A 21445-nucleotide genomic window follows, 5' to 3' on the forward strand; every position below is an offset into this window, starting at 1 on the left:
GAAAATTGTTGCTCTGCAAAATTGTATGCGGTGCAGGCCGGTTTGGGTTCTGCATTAATATGTCAAACATTTCGCTAGACCGTATTAAAATTCTTCTTCCTTGTTATGTTTCTCGATCCGTGCATGGTCTATAAAGATTACAAAGTTAGATTTCAAAAATAATATTTGTATTACTTTTTTGATTACCACCTTCGGCTTGCCACCTTCAATCATTTATCCAGTTCGCTTTCGTGACCTGGGGTCTCATAGGCTGGTAAAGTCAGCACACCTTTATTTCAAGTGTAGTTACGGACTTCTCTTCAGTAGGTTTATGTGCTGTTGACTATGTTTCACTATTCGCGTGTCTAAAATTACGTGATTTAGGCTCGAGACCGGCCTCGATTGTCGTTGCGACCTTTCCTTCACGTTAGTAAGTATTTATATTTATCTGAGCAATTATAATTAGGATATTTTATAGAAACTAATTATGTTTTACCTTCTTTACAAATTGAGGTCTGTTTAAAACGAAAGTTTTGTTTATAACTTCTTTGGTGTACAATTTTGCTTACCCAGGTTAAAATTAATCGTTTTAGAAATATTTTTATAACTTGTAGGTTTTTTATTTGTCAACAAATCGAGATTTTCTGATCTAGCTATGTTAATATATATATATATATCGTTTTAGAAGTATTTGGTAGCGACTTGTACGCTTGTATTAGTCAACAAATCGAGCTTTGTGTCATAAACATTTCATTAATTATCTCTTGTCTAGTTAATGGTCACCCCAATAACTTCCGGCTCTATCGTTCGCGGACTAAATAAAAGCACATGTTTTTCGTATGGCTTGGCAGAACAGTCATGTTGTTATCTAAAATTAGTAGTAGTTTATAGCTTTTTGACAAATACTATATAACTCAAAATGAATTTACAAAATTTCTGAATAAACTGACTTTGAAATGATATAGGATCGTCTGGTGACTGGTGTACATAAATCAATAAGATGTCAGAATTTTTTAACAATAGACAAATTGAATCACCTGATGCAACAAATTCTAGAATAACACAAGCTTAATTTTACTGAGAGCCTATGTTCAATAAGCACGTTCTATTTGCTCGCGGTCAATTAGGCATTATATTGTACGGCCTGATTTAGATCAAAGTTATTATACTTAATGAGCAAGTCTGACCTGTCGTACAGGAAGTTATTCTAAAAATAGCTAATGAAGGGCTTATATCGTTATGCCATTTTTTATCGTTTTGATTTTTAAATTTCTTCCCTCGTTTTTAATCCCCGACGCGAAAACATGTGTGTTTTAAGTTTGACCGCTAAGTGTATCTGTCTGTCTGTGTACGTGGCACCGTAGCTCATCAACGGATGAACTGATTTGGATGCGGGTTTTTTTATTTGATAGCAATTTTTTATGCGGTGGTTCTTAGATATGTTTGATTAAAATCGGTTCAGCCGTTCTAAAGTTGTAGCGAAATGAATATTTAAAGTCGGGGTTTTTTAAATTTGTCTAGCAAATAAATTTGTTTATTCACCTTGTTAGGTAGAGAAGAGGGATGAAGGAGAGTTACGGGTTTGTAAAGAAAGAAAACCTAAACATTTAGAAGCATTGAATTGATGAACCACGAACGATTTACTTATCGGCATTAATGATATGGAGTGACGTGCAATTTAATTTGGTCTTGCAGCTGTAATACAACCCGCTTTCCATTACTGACTCATTGCAAAAATACGATTTAAAAATGCTTTTCTTTTATCGTCACAAAATATCTAGATAGCAGAAGTATAGCCACTTATTCGCACCAATTTTTTTTTATTACTACGGATAAATGCGATTCAGACGCTTTAAGGCGATATAAAGATAACTTTGCTGTTTATGGTCCCTTCTGATGTATAAAATTTGCTCCTAAAATTTCGCATTTATTCGAATGCTTTTTCATCTAAATACATGTTTGTTTTTTTATTTAATCGTCAACGTAAAATTTACGAAGGGTTGACGTTACAAACTATAAATTGGAGGCATAAAAGTTGGCATATTAAGAACAGGTTGATTCCCGATCGGTTGACAAAATTAGAACATTGATCTACCGAATTCAAATTCAAAATTATTTATAGGACTTGTCCATGATATGTATCACTTGTCGTCAAAAAAAAAATCTAGAAACGAAGTATATTAGTATACTGACGACGTCTAAAGCGTAGGTGAAAATAATCGGTGTACGTGACGCGCAAAAAACTTCCTTTTGAACGCCCGACGCAAAAAGAGGGGTGTTATAAGTTTTTTTTTTTTTTCAAAAGCTGTCAATTAACAATGTGTACCTACCCATCTGCACTTTGTTTAATTTGCATTTGTAAATAAACAGAACACAAAGGCATTAAATTTGTATTTAATATCCGAGTGTCGAGGTCTTCTTAAACCCGCAAGTTCACAACGTCCGCCTCCGCGTATAGGTCGTGTATCTTTTGAAATAGCTGTCTGCAAGGGCGAAGTGAATTGACAATGTACCGAGAAGGTCGTCGATTTCTTCCGGGACGTTGCAATTCCCTATTTTTTTTGTCACTGTATTTGTCACTTGTGTATTAACTAAATTTAAAGCTTTTGTGTATTAACTAATTTTTTTCATGTCATTATTTCAATTTAGTTATACTATATATACATGTATACCTTTATTCTCTTCTCAGCAGTTGTCGTTCCGTAATGCTAGTAGTTTGTAGCTTTGGTAAATATCATTTAATTTAGAATATGACGTGAAAATATAAAGTGAAATCATTTATTCAGAAATTAGACCTGTGATGGCCTAATTTCTGAATAAATGATTTGATTTTGATTTATAGTATTGTATGTAAACCTTCGGGAGTAAATTGTCAAAACAACAGTGAGTACGTAAAAGGAACTATTAGTCGCGAAGTAAGCGAAGCCGCCGGCAAAAGCTAGTTTTCCATGATTTTTACAAAATTTTCGATACGGTTACGTTTTCGCCAAATCTGCTATTTTTGCAAATCACTAATAGAATACCTTTTACTCAAGTTTTTTTACATGTGTTTCATGAATCTTCATATACATATTTTTATCCAATCCGACTGGTGTCCAGATTGATTAAACGTAAATTGTGATCCCATTCGAACAAAGCGAAAAAATATCTTAAGATTTATTATAGTGGATAGTTTATTTCATACGTGTCATATGAGAGTTGAGAGAGAACTTGAATCTACATAATCTTGTGATATTGGCAATATCCTGCTCCCCCAAATGCTGACAGATTATCATGATCAAGTGAGGACCGCTAACATATACGACGAATACCAATCCTAAATTATACTTGTATTTGCTTATTCAATACTCTTTCTTATCTGAGCGTTATCCCCTGTTTATTTCCTGAGCCGCAGAGGGTCGTTGTCCAGAGTCCGCTTCCCTACATTTCCTTCTCCACTTCGCACGGTCGTTGGCATCCCAAGTCAGACCATAGGCACGCGTATCATCCTTAACTACATCAAGCCAGCACTTCTCGAACTTGACCCAGTGCCTATAGCCTATTCATTTTTCAAAGAAAATATTTTACAGCGGGATGTCATACGAGATAAATTGACCTTCGATCACCTACGCAAATCACATCGATATAGTACGTATCGATGTGATTTGCGTAGGTAATGAAATATGCACCTATGGCTGTTCTAATTATGATGCTGTATTAAAAAAAACAAGTTTTAAGACCCATTCAGATTTGAAACAGATTAAAAATCTAATTAATTTTTCTTAATGACACGACACATAATGAACTAGCATTATGTGTTCTAGTCCTTATTTATAGTTTCGATTGACCACTTATTGTATTGAATTAATATCGCATGAAATGCTTGATTACTATTATTATGGATTAAATATATATCTTATTCTTAACCCTAGCGTGCAGGGCACAGAAAATATCGCGTGCCAAAATGGCTGACACGTTTTGAGAAAGCACGCACGTTACGACGGAGTTATTATTTATCAAGAAATATATACTTCAATGCTGGTATGGAATCGAAAGAAAAAACTGCGCCAGCTGAATGTAAACGTCAATCAAGGGAAAGGGCTCTAAAACCTTGACATTTTAGCAATTCTTGGTAGCTGTAAACTACCGCCTATCACTTCCACCAATAAGCCTAAATACCTCACCTCCACGAATAGCTGCTGCATACAGCCAGTGTGTGAAACGGAGAAGGTAAATAGTAAAACCGCTCCATTAACATAATAAAGTCGTAGCGTGTGTTTCATTCCATGCACACCGACACGAGCATAACTCTTATATAGGAAATGAACATTAAACAGAACCACGTGTCTTTAGAAATAGACCTAATGGCAAGAAAATTGTGGTAATTTAGATAAAACATGCAAAACAATGGAAAACCATTTTCATCAATGCATTATTGTTTGCTTGAACGATGTTGATAATATTTATCTGGTTTTGTTTAAAAACAGTAGAAAATATAAGGAAAAACTTATTCACCGTCTGAAACCGTCTTCTATCACTATATTGTTAAAAAAGTATCAATAAAAAATACGCGTGTCCTAAAATGACAAGCTTTCTAAAAACGCACGAACAAAAAATTTATACCACCACAAAATCGTAGGAAGTTTGAACTATGAGTGTGGCCCTACCCATATTTGCACCAAATGCCGTATCATATTACTGTACTTACCCTTTGTGAAGTGGGTCATTAACTATGATTATGGTAAAACACGCAAGCCTGGGTATAAACTCTAATAATAGAGCAATAAGAGAAATTTAATTAAACTAGCCGGGTCGTACGGTTTGCTGGATCGATTTGAAGATTTCAAATACATTTTTAAATTAAGTACCGGACTCTGTGTGTTCCTGTGACATCCACGTACGTACAAAACGAACAATGGATATAATACACTTGGTTATTAATAACCAACAGCCTAGTAATGGTAAGATCACAGCCGAACATATCTTAGCTTTGCTGGGTTAATGTGTCCGGGGCATACCCCCCGACTTTCGTTGTCCGGAATTTATCAAGTTTTTGTCCGGCATCAAGGCCCTAGGCTAATCTAGTTTACCCGTCATTATTATTGTTTAATTGAAACTGTTTTACTATATATCCTATACTATATTGACAACTTCAGTGGCGAAGTGGTAAAGTGCTTGCCTCTGAACCGAGAGGTCCCGGGTTCGATCTCCGGTCGTGTCATGATAGAAAAATCTTGGATGTTGATCTTGAATGTTTATCTATATAATTATTTGTTATAAAATATAGTACCGTTGAGTTAGTATCCCATAACACAAATCTCGAACTTACTTAGGGGCTAGCTTAATCTGTGTGATTTGTCCTAATATATTTATTTATTTATATCCATTTCATTATTTGCCTTTCATGAAATTGCTTGCAGAAATTTTTCTAAATAATATATAAGGAAACTATTTGAAAAGTTCTGGCGAATTCTGGACGAAATAAACTTTTATAACCACTCTACGACATTTTCTGTATATAACTTTTATAGCTCTAGTGGTATCTAATAAACTTTCTACTACTGTTTCATCAGACATTCTAATATTAGGGTATGCTGAAGTAGTATTAGGTGGTAATCGTTTTATTACCTATCTTAGGACAAATGCTAGATCATTTTGATTGGCCTAACTTGCATCATTTGTTTTGTTATTAACAAGAGTTGTGTCACTCTCAATTGCAAGTCGTTGCAGTAACACAGATCTAAATATTAAAATGGTTTTATTATTTATACATGTAATACATAATTTTTGTTTTAAAACAATGTTGTTTATTATAATGAGATGAAATAACTTTTTGTTTCTCATTATTATTTACAAAATCAGTTCTAACTAAACAGTCTCTGACACGTTTATTGATTAATTTAACTTTATAAAAAAAAACGTAGGACTTGGCGTAAATCCTAGGGCTTTTTCTAACGGCCATTCTTCGACTCGCTTTTGATGCTGCTGTGTTTGTTACGATGGGACTAAAGAAAAATCGCCAACTTCCAGCGACACGAAACAACACACACAACTAGTGTCCTCTTTGCATTTGAAAATGAAGAAAGACTGCCCGTCATTTCTGAAAGGTTTGGCGAATTATTGCGAGGATAACAGACGTAACAGATCCTACTGGAATATCAGTAAATGCACACTAAAGTCATTATTAACAAAGGCGCGTTTTTTGTATCGTTAGCAGTAAAAGCTTCGTGTAAAAGTTGAATTAGAAAATCATGTTGTAGAATATTACATTAATTTCTCATTCAAAAAATCATTCTCACATTGTTACAGTGCATGGCGGCCTACGTGGAGTTTGAAGTGTGCAACGGCGCGTACGAGGTGTCCTGTCCGGACGCGAGATGTCGTGTCGGCGCTGCGCTCTCATTGGACGAAATATCGGCGCTTCTCGAGCCTAGTGTCATGGAGAAGCACAAAAAGTTTCGGCTCAACCACGGTGAGTGCGACATTAGACTTCTTTTTTGAAGTGAAAACTTCTTTAGCGGCGTTGTGCACTTTTTGTGATGGGTAACAAATGTTATACACAACGTTAAAATATTCAAGTTTTCACTTCTGCCGGCACTCCCGGAGTGCAACCTTTTTTTTTTTTGAAGCTTTTCTTTAACTTGCAAACTATGCATGCGGCATTGCCGCTCTGACTCTCAAACAAAGTCAGTTAGTTATATAGAAGATATTTTATCGTGTACCTCAAATTTATCCTAGTAGTTATTGTATTTGTCATCAATTAAATCATGTCAATAATTAGTCATATAATCAACAAGCGGCGAAACAGGCCCTAAACAGCGTAAAATATTTAATAATCTTTGTATAAAATTGTTTTGATGAGCAGTTTAAAAATACAAGATCGTGCCGAATAGCCGAATCAATAAGTTATTCACCTCACTCAAATATGTGACCTCTGGTGCACGTTAACACATACCGAACAAAAATATTTGCATTATAAACAATAGAAATAAGCCGTTTCGTTCGACCAAACAAATATTTCACTAAAAATAAATTTACCGAAAGTCAGGATATTGTCGCATTATTCGTTGGGTTCAGATGGAAAAGCAAACAAATTGAATCGAGGGATCCCTTTTGTTTTCTAACATATTGTGTTTTTATTGGATTGATTTTCAATCAGAATCATCACTACATAGTCTGTAAATTGCCTCTCGCTAACTATTATGTATTTATGCTTAGATCTTTAAAACTACTCAACTGATTTTGATGCGGGTCATTTAATAGATGGTGTGATTCAAGGGGAAGGTTTAGGTGTATTTATGGAAGCGAAGGCGGGACGGCCGCTACATTTGTTTGCAGCCATTACCATCGTGAGTTTCAGGAGAGTGACGAGCGATTTGTAAGCATTATGGCAGTAGAGCAGAACTCGAGAGACTGATATGATACGATATTGACTTCCAACCGCCAGCTCTGGAGAAACATGATTAGGAGAACGGACCCAAATTAAAATAGGAAATCCATAATTCACGTTTCATTTGGGCGAATTGAGTCAGAAGCACCCTACCAAAGAGCATCTCAAAACTTTGTCGGAAGAAGTAAAAGTTCCAGTGCGATGTTTTCTAGGCTGTGGCGATTTTCGATACTATCTATATTGTAACACTTTAATTTCAGTTACTTTGTAACTAGAGAAAGCATTAAAATTGCATCTTGATAGTAGCAGTGGAGATGTAAACAAAAACATAATTTCAAACCGCATGCTTGTTCAGACGGTCTTGCACCGTCACGCTCTGAATCACAAAAGATACGGAGATTAAACACCTTATTGCGATGCTTATAAAGTTCAATGTTGCCTGACAATTGTAATGGTTGGTCCGGTGTAGTAACATTTGAAAGATTGATCGTAAAATGTGCACTTGGAATGTGTAATGTAGTCTTCTTAGTATAGTGACAATGTTGGATGTACTTACGTGATTGCATTACGAGAATGAAGTGTTCGTTGTATCTCTTGTTCATCTGTGTGTATGCGGAATGTCATTCGTGGCTGTGAAGCCTAGAAACCCGAATTTTAGCAACAACAAGCTTTAGTAAATTATATAACTTTTATTCAGTGATGAGTCACTATTGATGTGAATGTGTAAATAAGTCTTTAAACGCAACATTATCATACTTGTGTATATTTTTATGTTGGAATGTTGTATTTTTCCTTTTATGTGTGTGTTTTTTTTTTCATTAAACGTTATTCTGTGTTGTCCATTTGTCGTTAAAATTACCTATAATATTAGAAGGACATTTGAACTTCAGGTTTTAAAAGAGTCATTTATTCAAAATTCTCTAATACTAGTCGTTCGCCGCGAGTTTAGACCTCGCGAACACAAAATAGGCGAATACAAAATTGTGAATATTTCAAAAACGACTTAATCGATTTAGATGCCCCACGAACTTCAAAATTCTATTGACAGATCTTACATACCTTTTAAATTTCATCAAAATCAGATCAACGGTAGGAAAGTTATCGCGTTACAATAAATAAATACAAACATACATACAAAAAAATATTTTTGCCCCAAGTTGATTTGGAGATTGGAGATATTCTTGCTGCGATAGATGAAAATTAATAAAGAGAGAGAGGGCATATAAATTTTTTATTTTTATATGCTCACATCCACTTTTAGTTATTAATTGAAATTTTATGAGGCTCCTTCTATTTCTGTTGGATGTCTATCTATAAAGAAAAAGCAAATTTCCTGTTTCATTAAATGAACGAATATTCTAGTACAAATAAAGGTTTTGTTAGGTTTTTAAAGAAATTATTATATTAAACTCACTTCACGCTACAGCCAGTCATAAGTGTATTGAGCTTTGTGTTGTGGCTGGAAATTCGTTAAATGATTGTTGTATTATGGTAATTTTTTAATAGTTTTGGTTCGAAAATGTTTATTTTTAGACGTTCTGGTTTTTTGTGTAGTTTCTACAACCAATGATAGATTGACTGATTTTAGACCCATCATACGATCTGTTTTTAGACCAATCACTGTAAGTTTAGTCTCTTTCCGCCCACTCTCGAGTATAGGTATCTCTTTTTTACAGAGAAGGATGGCTTTTCTGTCGTCATATATGCATGCCCTGCAAATTTGGTTATGTCATTCGCATTTTCATTACAGGTTTCTCTCTTGTCTGAACGTTTTCTGGTTTCTTCCTCCGCTGCGAAGCGTTGGCGCATGTAGTTGCAGGTCGTCCGACTTGTTTTGTTGCTCTGGAGTCTTGATCCAACGTGGAGTTTCATGGTTTAACTCTCTTTGAAAACTGCAAATTCTTATAGTCGTATTCCTCATGATCAAGATTTGTGATGGCCATTACGTGGAATGCCATTATTAAATGAATGGTTCTCCATCGCCTTCTCCATTTCACACATCTGATGAATCATCAATCAGTGTGCTCTCCTTACTCTTCTTCCTTCGAAATTAATGGTCGAAAACTATCATACATGAGCCAATGAGTTTGTATACCTATATACATACTCATTGGCCACGAACAGGATTCAAACCGGGGACTATGATCACAGGCGGATGACATGATAACTGGACATAGCAACATCTAATTCTAAACAATCTGTAATGTTTGGAAGCCGATTTAAAAACAATTATGGGAATCTTCAGTGGTTCAGAAAATTGTGATTTGGCGTGATCACGTAATTGTATCATTCGGTCTGTTTCCCTAATGCTACGGTCCATGTCATTTCATGCACTAGATCTAGATTATGTTCTAGTATGTAGGTGCTAACTTGTATTGTATTGTGGTTCTCAGTCTTGGTGTCTCAAATATACGCTGACTTTTAGTGATTGATCGAGCGAGCGAAACGAGCGAGGTCTGCAAATCAACATGTTTGTAACGCGATTATATTCGAACCGTTGGTCTGATTTTTGATGAGATTGAAAAGATTGACGACCTCGGTGGCGCAGTGGTAAAGTTCTTGCCACTGAACCGAGAGGTCCCGGGTTCGATCCCCGGTCGGGTCATGATGGAAAATGATCTTTTTCTGACTGTCCCGGGTCTTGGATGTTTATCTATATATGTATTTGTTATAAAATATAGTATCGTTGAGTTAGTATCCCATAACACAAGTCTCGAACTTACTTTGGGTCTAGCTCAATCTGTGTGATTTGTCCTAATATATTTATTTATTTATTTATTTAGGTATGTAGGAATTGTCAATCGATTTTTTAAGTTCGCGGGGCATCAATATCAGTTAAGTAGTAGTGTAAAAAAAATATTGTGTTCGCGAGGTCTAAGTTCGCGGCGAACAACTACTATTATAGTCAATTCATTTATTCAGAAACTAGCTGTTGTCCGCGGCTTCGCACGCCGAAATTTGTTTATATAGTTATGTCCTTCTCCATACAAATTTGAAGCAAAGAGCATTCATTTCATTCTTAATTAGAAGAAGATTGATTAAGAGTTAACAAACAAACTTCCTTTCGCATTTATAATATTAGTCACGATTTTTGGAAATACTTTTATGTATTAATTTTGTTTACCTATAGTCAAGTAGCCAAGCTTAGAAATCATGTCTATCTGTTGTGTTCTTGTCAACTCGTATTGTAAGACTTTTGCTGTCATGTTAAAAGATGATACAAATTTATTATGTTTTATACTAATTAAAATCAATTGTTTGATAATTATAACCGTTGACACCTTCGTGTACCGTCGGACCTACAAGTTTATTGCAAATATGTTCTTACTACCTAAGCATAGGGTCCATAGGGTGACTGTAGCATGTGTAATTTCATGTCAATAGGTTTTGATTTATTGTATGATTGTAATGGATATTCGTGAGTGCATTTCGTGTATAGCACATCATTCAAAACTTATTAAGATATTAAAAGAAATTAAAATGTTTGTATGACAGAGTTTATTTTTGAAGTGTCATTACTAGAGGGTCATATCTGGCTGTCAAACCTCTTAGTAATATCGCTGCTAAAGATGTATCCTCAACCTCTTTGCCTATATCTGCTGAATCCTGACAAGTAGACATCACGGCATTTATGTACATTTCCATACAATCAAAATCGCTTAAATTGTACCTGTACAACTTCCGCTCAAATGCTAACCTACGTCCCAAGGATTTATCCTCGTAAGCAGCTGCTAAAGCACTCCATGCTTCTTGGGCACTCTTACATTTCCTGACGTTTGTGATGGCTGGGCCATCCAAAGTCAAGCATATCTTGGCCAAAGTGATCTCATCATCTCTTTCTTTCACATTTATTGGAGTACTGTCACCTTCTGGATAACCGCTTATACAATTCCACAGATTTTCATGTTTTAAATACATACTCATTCGGAATTTCCAAATCGTATATCCATCTCGCCCTTTCAGTGGAGTGATCCCCGCGAGAGTACGTAGACTTGATCCATTTGACTGATCTCCAGATGACATCTTCGAGTCCTTTTTGTTTAGTCTCAGACTCCGAGTTTATTCGAAAGAAAACCACAAAATCTTTACAAAATACACAGCAATAGTGACAACAAAAATACATCTGCTTAAATTCCTTTAAATTCTAGAGCTCTTCGTACTGATAGCGAATATTAAGATATTAAAAGAAATTAAAATGTTTGTTATGACAGAGTTTATTTTTGAAGTGTCTTAGTATTCTTTTTCATTAGTTAAAAGCTATACAAAACTAAAAAGTTTTATAACAAAACTGTTGTCCTTTTTTGCACCCATAGAGCATTATCTGTATGACTCAATGGTGAACTTTTAGAAATTGTGTATTATAAATAAATTAATGTTTTGATTTTGGTAGATATTCCCTAAAAATTCTACTTAATGCTTTCACTTCACAGATAGTAGCCATTACTTCCACTGAATAAAATCCAAAATGAACAGCGTTGATTCCTCAATGGAACTGGCAAATAGAGCGTGGACCGTTTGTGCTGGCCATAACTTTCCATTCGATTGGCTCTCTCAGAGCATTGTTTGTGGAAAACTATGGTGATGTCCTGTGGCTTACACACCTATTTCCGCCACTGTTTTTTTTATATATGCAGGCAAGCTAGAGGGTAATCTGATGGTAAATGATCGCCGCTGTCCTGGGATATCAGCAATTCCACCAGTTAGTTCCGTTAATCCGTATTGATATGAAAATACTAATTTTGCCAAGGCGATGCTAATTCGTAGTCTTCATGCGATGACATACTTTTGCTATTGCTACATTTTTATTAACGTATTAATAATTGTCTACATGTATGCATGTGTGTGTGTGTGTATGTATGTATGTTTGTATGTATGAATGTTTGTTTGTATGTATGTATGTATATATGTATGTATGTATGTATGTATGTATGTATGTATGTATGTATGTATGTATGTATGTATGTATGTATGTATGTATGTATGTATGTATGTATGTATGTATGTATGTATGTATGTATGTATGTTTGTAACGCGATAACTTACGAACCGTTTGTTCGATTTTGATGAAATTTATAAGATATGTAGGATCTGTCAATAGTCGTTTTTGAAATATTCACAATTTTGGAAAAACTCATCAAAAATGTATTATGTTCGCGAGGTCTAAGTTCGCGGCGAACAACTAGTTAATATATTTTTGACGAGATCATATCTCTTAAAAAATCTAGGAGGGACTTGCAAGATAACCCAGTCTGGGGTCTTCCGTAAACAGAGAAAATGTTGCGTGAATTAATAAATTCATAAAATGCAGCTATATATTTAATTACATCTAGGGAAAGCCTGGCAGATGAAATATATGACCTTTTAAAACTAGGTCAGATGCAATGTAGGTTCTGATGAGCAGAATCGATTCAAAGCTGACTCGATTCTGTTACGGATATATTTAGCCTGTGCCTCGCTAGGGGATTTAAAAAGCTTAGGGCCTTTATTTATGTATTTTTTTCTGCATTCAGGGCAATGTCGGTATCTAAATAGCGTGGCGTGGGAAGGAAAATATTACTTTAGAGATATTTTTATTACGTCCTACCGAATTTCGACGAAGACTTCAATCATAACTAATATTATAAATGCGAATGTAAGTCTGTTTCTTTGTTTCTTGTTACCTCTTCACGCTTTGTCAGCTTGCCCAATTTTCATGAAATTTTCCATATATGTAGTTTGAAGTACGGAGAAGATAGGGTACCTACTTTTATCCCGGAAAAATATTCATATCCGTGGCAAATTCACGCGAGCTTATCAGCGAACAAAAGCTAGTTCGACGTATAAAAATTGTATAAATATACCTACATATATAATATACCAACGTCATTTCAGATGCCTTTATACGATACATAGATAAGATTAAGTAAATAGAGAAAAGCGAGAAAAAAGACCGAAGTTCAGTTTCGAATGGTATAATTTAAATTGCAAGCTATATTTTTTGGTAAAAAAACAATATAATTAACAATTTCAATGTCAAGCCCATAAAAATAAATAATGTATCTGTGACAGCCCTATAGCTCCGTCAAAATCAGGCTCAGAAAACAAGACACCACCAGCCCTAACACAGACATGCTTGGATACACACGAAGTCACGGCCGAGCGTTGATCTCGATAGGGGAGAAAAAAGTATATGAACTATCTTGCAGCTCAAGCGCAGCTTGTGTATAGCTAAAGTAGTTGTGGCCGCTGGTATTGTTTTTAATGTATTACCATATGTACAGTCAACAGCACATCAGCATGAACTTCTATTAGCGGAGACGCGGTATTAGCGGAGAGTTTGCACTTGAGTGTACTAATAAACAAATGGGTCCTTTGTTGCCAGAAATTATTTTTTTATTATATTATTGAGTACTACCTGCGCCCGGGGGTCTTCGTTCCGTGGGAATATCGGGATAAAATGTACCCTATGCGTTATTCCAGATTATATTCTACCTGTGCACCAAATTTCATACTAATTAGATTTATAGACAACAAAGTATAGATTTTGCGTGAATAAGAGTTGAACATACGTGCACATACATTCTCACGTTCGCCTTTGCAATATTAGTAGGATTATGGTATTAATAACTACGTTGTTATTTCACATATCGTCCTATTGTATATCCTAATCCTCCTTCACATCACACCTGAGCCTCACTCCCCCATCTTCGTGTGCCTGTGACGTCACGAAACCCGAGTTTGCGTAATAACAAACCTAAAGATTTTGTAAATTAGGCTGTGATTTTACATCCGTCCGTTTGCCCTGACGTCAACACCTCTTTGGGAATGTTTATGTTGCCTACAGCTGCCAAGGCTAGGTATGACGTCTTTCAAGAAAGGCAGCGGTGAAGTTTTGTTGTGCCGTTTCTTCCTCACCTGCGCTTTGGAAGTCGGCAGTAGACTTAGTTTCAAGTCAATTTTTGGCATAAATGAATTTCTCTAATAGTTTGGACTCCTTACCAAAAATTGTTCGACAACGCTAACGAAGTCGCAGGCATCAGCCAGTAATTAATAAATAATTTGAATTTGTCACAGAAGCATATGTAGTCCTATTCTAGGACGGGACCACACGCTAAATGGTTTCACGTAATAATTAAAAACCAAAACGACTCCAAAAGAAGCGTTTCATGGCGAATCACCTGAACGATTTCTGATATAATTATCTTCCTTTTACAGAAGTGGCGATGGACTCTGGTCGTGCCTTCTGTCCCCGTGTGGGCTGCGACACAGTGGTGACCGTGAACGCGGCCAGCCCAGCCCACTGCCCCACCTGCAGGCACGACTTCTGCTCACAGTGCAATCAGGAGGTGAGTGAAGAAGTGGAAAATGTAAATCACATAGATCGTGTTAACTCCAACGTTAGTTTGAGACTTGTATTATGGGATATTAACTCGTAACATATACATTTATATATGTCGCAGAGAGAGAAAGGATACAACTTTATGGTAATACGAACGAAGTACGTATGTAGATATCAAGTTTTTCTATAAGTAGTATCTATATAACCCATAGTTTCCACGCGCCGTTTTCTGCCGAAGGTCGCATTGTGTTGCCGCTTTCATAGAAACAATGGAGAGGTGGAAAGCGTTAAATCCTGGGAATTATTGTCGGCCGAGTGGAAATGTCGACATTTTGTGTGTACGGGTCTTTGGGAATAGAATAGCCGGAACAAAATTGCTAATATTTACCGAAATAATACGCGTAGAAAATTATTTGTTCTCGTTTATACTTGACTCGAAATACCTAAAGAGAAAATTTCTGATTATATCCCGTTTTTAGGGTTGAAACGCGAATACTGAACCTATCAGTCTGCCCGTGTATCTTTCCGACCAATATAGTAAATTATGTGAGGTTTTATATTACTTCGTTTCGCATTCTCGTTTTAATTCGGCTAATCGTCATTACGTTTGTTGCATAATGACGTGCGGATGAAGTACATAAGATTTGTTTAGTCCCAAAAATCTCCATGGTTTTTTGCAGAACTCTAAATATTACACAGGCGAAGTAGCGGGCATAAGTGAAACATAAGAATGTGGTATTTACCCTGGCTCCAAGGAATCCTTCGTTCACAATACCTCATAGAATTTGCAAAGGAATTCTTTTATTCCTCAGGGTGCCGATGAGTAAAAAACCAACATTTTGCTTCATAACGCGAGCCCCACTAGCTGCATTCCTTTAAGACTTTGTTATGATAAAAAACGCAACTTCGCCCGCGTGAATTTCACACGAGAACAGGATTTTTTGCCGGAATGAAATGTAGCATATGTCCTTCTCCGTGAGAAATTTCAAGAAGATTTATTGAGCAGATAAAGTGTTTAAATGTAACAAACAAACAATTTAATGGAAATAAAATTGGTATGCCAAAGAAAGGGAACAAATAAATTATGCGATAAAAAGGGACCTTGTCTCTCAGACATGATTTTTTACCTCTACCAGCATATAACTTTAATTACCACCAGAGGAAGTTGTTTCTGCACCATCAGTAAACCCTTTTAAAAATAGACTTGACAAGTGGATAGAAGTGAACAATGTGTCACTGTTGTATAAAATCTGAATCAATATAAAGTTGTGTAAACAATATCAGTGATGTTACTTTTTATAGTGAAATATCTAGAAACTTTCAGCGCTGCTTGATATAGACACATCAGCTACTGAAGCTGCCTGTCGATTATTCAATAAATAAATATTTTTGTCTATAAACTTGTGTGAAATGTTAAGTTAATGTCAAATGTAATAATTACAAAATCGCCTGTCTTGCTTGTGTAAATCCTTTTTGTTGTAATTAAAGCGTGGTACATATTATAGTAATTTGTCGTTAATTATTGAAGAACGATTACTATTCAAAGGAATTTAATAGAACAGAAGTCGCAATCGGAAATTCAATAAAATTCCACCGTGAAGTTATTCTACAGATAATTGTGTACATAGTACATAGGTACCTGTGTGACGTCATACGAGTGTTTGAAATATGCCAAATTGTTGCTGGCGTCGCGGCGACTTTGATTCGGTTTGCGCACACAGATAGTTACCACTAAAACATTCTAATGACGTCATAGTAGGAATTTAAAATTTGCTTGGTTCCCCTGCAGTTTTTTTATACTACCAAACAGGCATGCGGCCCACCTTTTAATAGTGGTATATCAACGCCTGCAACACTAGGAGTATCATGCGCGTTGCCTACTTCATGATCTGTACCCTGTACCCTGAGAGGCAGTGAGATTACAGGGTACTGTCCTGTAATCTCACTGCCTATCTCACCCTTCAAACCGAAATACAACAATACAAGCACTTCTATTTGGCGGCAGAAAGTTGATTAGAGTTAGCCGAAGAAGCAGTGGTGGTGTAATGAATTAACTTGTGTGTGAAATGGAGAAGACAATGAGAAATCACTCCATAAATAGTGCCAAGAAAGTTGTTGTGTGTTTGAAGGGAGGAATACGACTATGAAGAAGAAGAAGACGAAGAAGCGTTATCTATTTCGATACATGTCTGTGGAGTTACCCCTATTTGCAAGTTTCGCTGCGGGCGGGGAGAACTGGGCCAGGTGCACAATGGGAGCGGTCAACTATGCTTGAAATGGCACAAAAGACTTCAAATATGACTTTTGAATTCGCAAAATAATGCTGTCTTTCATAAATAAAGTTCTATAGGTGACCCCAAGGTTGACTGTGTGAATGCTATATTATTTTTTCAATTGATATTTTTTTCTAACTCTTATTTCAGCTGATATTATCTTAAATGTATTGTTATAGATGTCACACACGCTTTTTAACTTATTTTTGAAAATAATAATGAGATGAAACAATTCTGGAATCGAGCGGGAATTGAACCCGCGCCCCTGTCTTTCCGGGACAGTGTTCTTCTTTCAAAAATATGATATTATCTTAGACCTCACCTCTGCTTCACATCAGACTAGATAGAAGTCAAACGCACTCCGTTTCTAATTTAAAAAGCCTGTTTTTCTTTTTATTCCATTTTGTTTGATGTTATTGTTATTCCTTTATATATTGTAATTTATTTTTCTTTTTTGTGCGATCACTGCTTATATTTTGTACAATAATGCTCAAATCAATTTGATAATATGATACAATAAAAACGATACTTTGTTGCCAAAAGAGAGATACTTGCAAATAAAAAAAATAACACGAAAAGCACAAGGCGGACTTCAATTCGTCCATTTCCAGTTTATAATAAATTATTAATGAGGAAGGAAATTTACCTTTAATTTTGGTCTCTTTTAATATCTACCTTTCAAATTTCGCCCGTGTGAAGCTCGATTTCCATCCCATAGAAGATACAATCCTTACATATATCATAAGAATCAGAACAGAGCTAGATTTCTAAACAGATTTACAACAAAACATTTTATTAAAAGCGCCCTTATCTATCATTTCATGCCACTCTCACTGAAGTAGGTCGTTTCGACCACAATGGACCTGACTGTGCCATTTCGTCCCACCGCGCTACGGGCTAAAAGTTACTTATACACTTTTGAATAAATGTTCTAATAGTTTTTTATGTTTTCGATGAAGTAAATTGTTTGGAAATTAGGCCGAATACTGTATACGTGTACTCGTGCACCCGTGGATGTCGTACGAGGTGACTTAGGGACTACAACTAACTACCACGCAGTGCAACATCAGCATTCCCAATGAGGGTCAAACGTTAGTTTATCTATTGTATCTCGATTCTGCGCGATCGACAAGTTAGATTATAATCGTATATTGGTGCAAGAAAAGGAGTAATTGTACCTACTTTCACAAATTTTATTTTGTGCAATAAAGTATAAATAAACGTATGTTTTTGTAAACACCTTCTTGTAATTCGGCGAAAAGTATTGGCAGTCCTGTACCTGTACGTATAAATAGCAGCTTCGAACAATTAATTTGGATGGCATCCAACTTGCAAAAGTGCAGTTAGCATTTAACTTTTATAGTATAGATTGAGAAACTTGGAGAATTTACGAAATTGCTATTATAAAACTATTTAAATGGCAGTCGGGTAGCGTTCAGATTAAAGTTTAGCCTTTGTGCCTTTTTAACCTTTGACTACAGTAGGAGTTATAAGTTAGACGTGTCTGTGTATCTGTATGTCTGTCCGTGTCATCGTAGCAACCAAACGGCTGGACCGATTTTGATCTAGTTTGTTTTATTTGAAAGATATTTTAATCTAGAATGTTCCTAGCTATATGTATTTGAAAAATGTGTGTTCAGCCTCCTATGAAGGTTTCCATCATAGGTGAATTTCACGACCGTTTGAATGCGGCGTGTAGCGTTTCATTAGTGTCGCACATTTTTTTTTAAATAAAGAATAATTTTTTAAAATAAAACTTTCATAAAATTTATATTGTGTACCAGTACTTTACTTATTTATAACATAAGATAATTAAATTGATTACTGTGTATGGTACAATTTAATAAACACTAATGATAGCCCACGGCGGCGTTCAAATCGCTCGTGAAATTCACCCTTAATATAATCTTTTCTAGCGGATGAAGATGCCAGCAACGTCGGAGTCGGGGTGTTTCTTCCTTTATTATTTACTAGATGTTGCCCGGGGATTCGCTCCCGTGGGAATTTTGAGATAAAACATAGCCTATAGCAATCTCGGATAATGGACCTTTCTAATTATGAAAGAAATTTTGAAGTCGGTTCAGTAGTTTCGAAGATTACCCGTCTCAAACATACAAACTCACAAACGCTTACCTCTTTATAATAATAGTATAGAATAGTATAGATTATATTTATGTATTTGATATTTATTTTATTTATGAGAGCTTTTAATACTGTAGGTAGCCCTTATACCTCCCACACGTGACATATCAATTGCCAAAGCAATCGGGCTAGTGTAGCTATACAGTACTTCACGCCCACTCCTTACTCCTGTGCCCACGCCTCGGAAATATATCTGTTTGACTTGTGTTTACTGAAATCTGCCGGTGATTCACAGGCGCGTTTGTGTGTAGTTGGGTGAATTTCACGAGCGTTTTGAACGCCGCCGTGGGCTGCCATTAGTGTTTATTAAATTGTACCATACACAGTAATAATTTAATTATCTTATGTTATAAATAAGTAAAGTACTGCTACAATGTTAATTATATAAATGTTCAATTTTAAAAAATGTGCAACACTAACGAAACGCTACACGCCGCGTTCAAACAGTCGTGTAATTCACCCAGTTATGCTTTTTAGGCTACAGCCCAGGGCACCGAGCATCAAAGGGTCCCTATTAAACATTGTTTTTAAATAAATTAATGGAACACTCAACGGCCTACACTAAGCTTGTATCGACACAAATAAACGAGCACAATACACCCAATACCGCATTAGTAAAATAAAGAAATAAATAAATATTTGCTCGCGCTGGTATTCGAACCTAGGGCCTTCAGATAGCGGACGAGGAGACCATTTCGCCGGAGTGGTCGTTAAAATTAAATTGAATACTTGTGTTAAGTAGTAATTAAATTAATATAAGCGATATCTTATTCCTACATCTCTATATAAAACATTTTCTTGACAGAATGACAATTAGTCCCCAAATAATATTAGCTCAGTGCAATACAAATTCACGATCGACTGATTCATACGAACGTCGAAATATAACGTCGATATGTCTGGGCACTGTATGGTCCTGCTGTGATTTTTTTAAATAGCCTGTCCAGGTTTTATCGTTATGTTTTAACGCAATGGATTCATGGATCAATGGAGCGTTACCATTTCTACCACAGATTATATAGGCTGCCACGAATACACACTTGTGTATGTTTATTTATATCTAGATAAGTAATTTGACTCAAGTTTGCCCAATTATGTTATCGTGTTGCAAAGAACAGGTTTCGCCAGTGAGAACCGCTATAATTAGAATGTACCTGTTTTATTTATCGTCGCAATGAAAAAATGCAAAGTTTCTGTAACATTTGCATATTTTTTTGCGCTATACCCCGCTTCGGAGTAAACACTAATTATAATATAAAAAAATGTTCTCTTTACTGCCTTGTGAATTATTTTTAGTGTTACTAACAGCCGACTGTGACTTCGCTAGGTTACTCATGAAATTAAATTATATCTCTGTGCTAAATTTCATCAAAATCGGCCCAGCAGTATAGCCGTGAAAGCAAGACAGACAGACTGACTTTAAGTTTTCTTTTCAATGTATAGTTTTTATGTATTTTGTTATGTACAATGAAGTTATATTAAACAAACTTTCGCTGATATGGAAATGTGGATTTTAAAAATGTTTTATTTTACCTTTAGTGGCACGGCGGGCTTACGTGCGAAGCGGCCGCCGCATCCTCCTCGTCGGGCCTGGGCGCGCCGCTGCTGCCGTCCTCCGAGCTGATCAAGCTGTGCCCGATGTGCCGCGTGCCCATCGAGAAGGACGAGGGCTGCGCGCAGATGATGTGCAAGCGTTGCAAACACGTGTTCTGCTGGTACTGCCTCGCCTCGCTCGACGTGAGTATAACAATGTAGACTGTTGCGCGAGCGAATTTAAGAGGAATCCAGTAATAATCAGAGGAATCCAGTATCTTGATACTGGCCACGACCTTTTGTTCCCGTCAAATACAAATATTCTGATGTACAAGCGATGATCTGGTGTGTTGTTGAATTTATGAATCCGATCTTGAACTTCACTTGCGCGTTCTAGACTTGTCAGTTGGACCGTGATTCGTCCACAGCGCCATCTATCCACAGTATTGTGAATCATCTGTGTGGCTTGTATTGTTTTTGTGTTTGTCTGAGTTATGCGATAGTGCGTAGCTGGCATAAGAATTCGAGGATCGATATCCTTCGGAACCAATTAATTATGAGTTATAATCGCGTTTTGCATTTTATATTATGAAGTGTATTTATTTTTCCTTGATAATAAATTATGTATATAACTAGTCATTACCATTCTATATATAGCGTGTTTAATTAATATATTATATTTAAAAATATTCGACTTTTTGTTCCTCCTATACCAAACGCCAATTTCATATGTAAGGACCTAATATTTACCTCCCAACATCGAGTAGACTCGAAGTGAGACGCAGCGCACCAATCACATTGCGCCATTGTGACGCAACGTCAACACAATAT

General features: G+C 36.0%; 1 protein-coding gene across 2 annotated transcripts in view; it reads left to right on the forward strand.

Moving 5' to 3' along the window:
* Window positions 1-21445, forward strand: part of LOC128672826 (uncharacterized protein) — a 92508-nt gene that overhangs the window by 62708 nt on the left and 8355 nt on the right. For both annotated transcript variants that reach the window (XM_053750254.1, XM_053750255.1), the window contains 3 exons: window positions 6268-6430; window positions 14543-14673; window positions 20621-20818. In XM_053750254.1, coding sequence (XP_053606229.1) covers window positions 6268-6430; window positions 14543-14673; window positions 20621-20818 — 492 coding nt within the window. The remainder of the gene's footprint in view (window positions 1-6267; window positions 6431-14542; window positions 14674-20620; window positions 20819-21445) is intronic.

The sequence above is a fragment of the Plodia interpunctella genome, chromosome 10 (assembly GCF_027563975.2).
Source record: "Plodia interpunctella isolate USDA-ARS_2022_Savannah chromosome 10, ilPloInte3.2, whole genome shotgun sequence".
Taxonomy (NCBI): Eukaryota; Metazoa; Arthropoda; class Insecta; order Lepidoptera; family Pyralidae; genus Plodia; species Plodia interpunctella.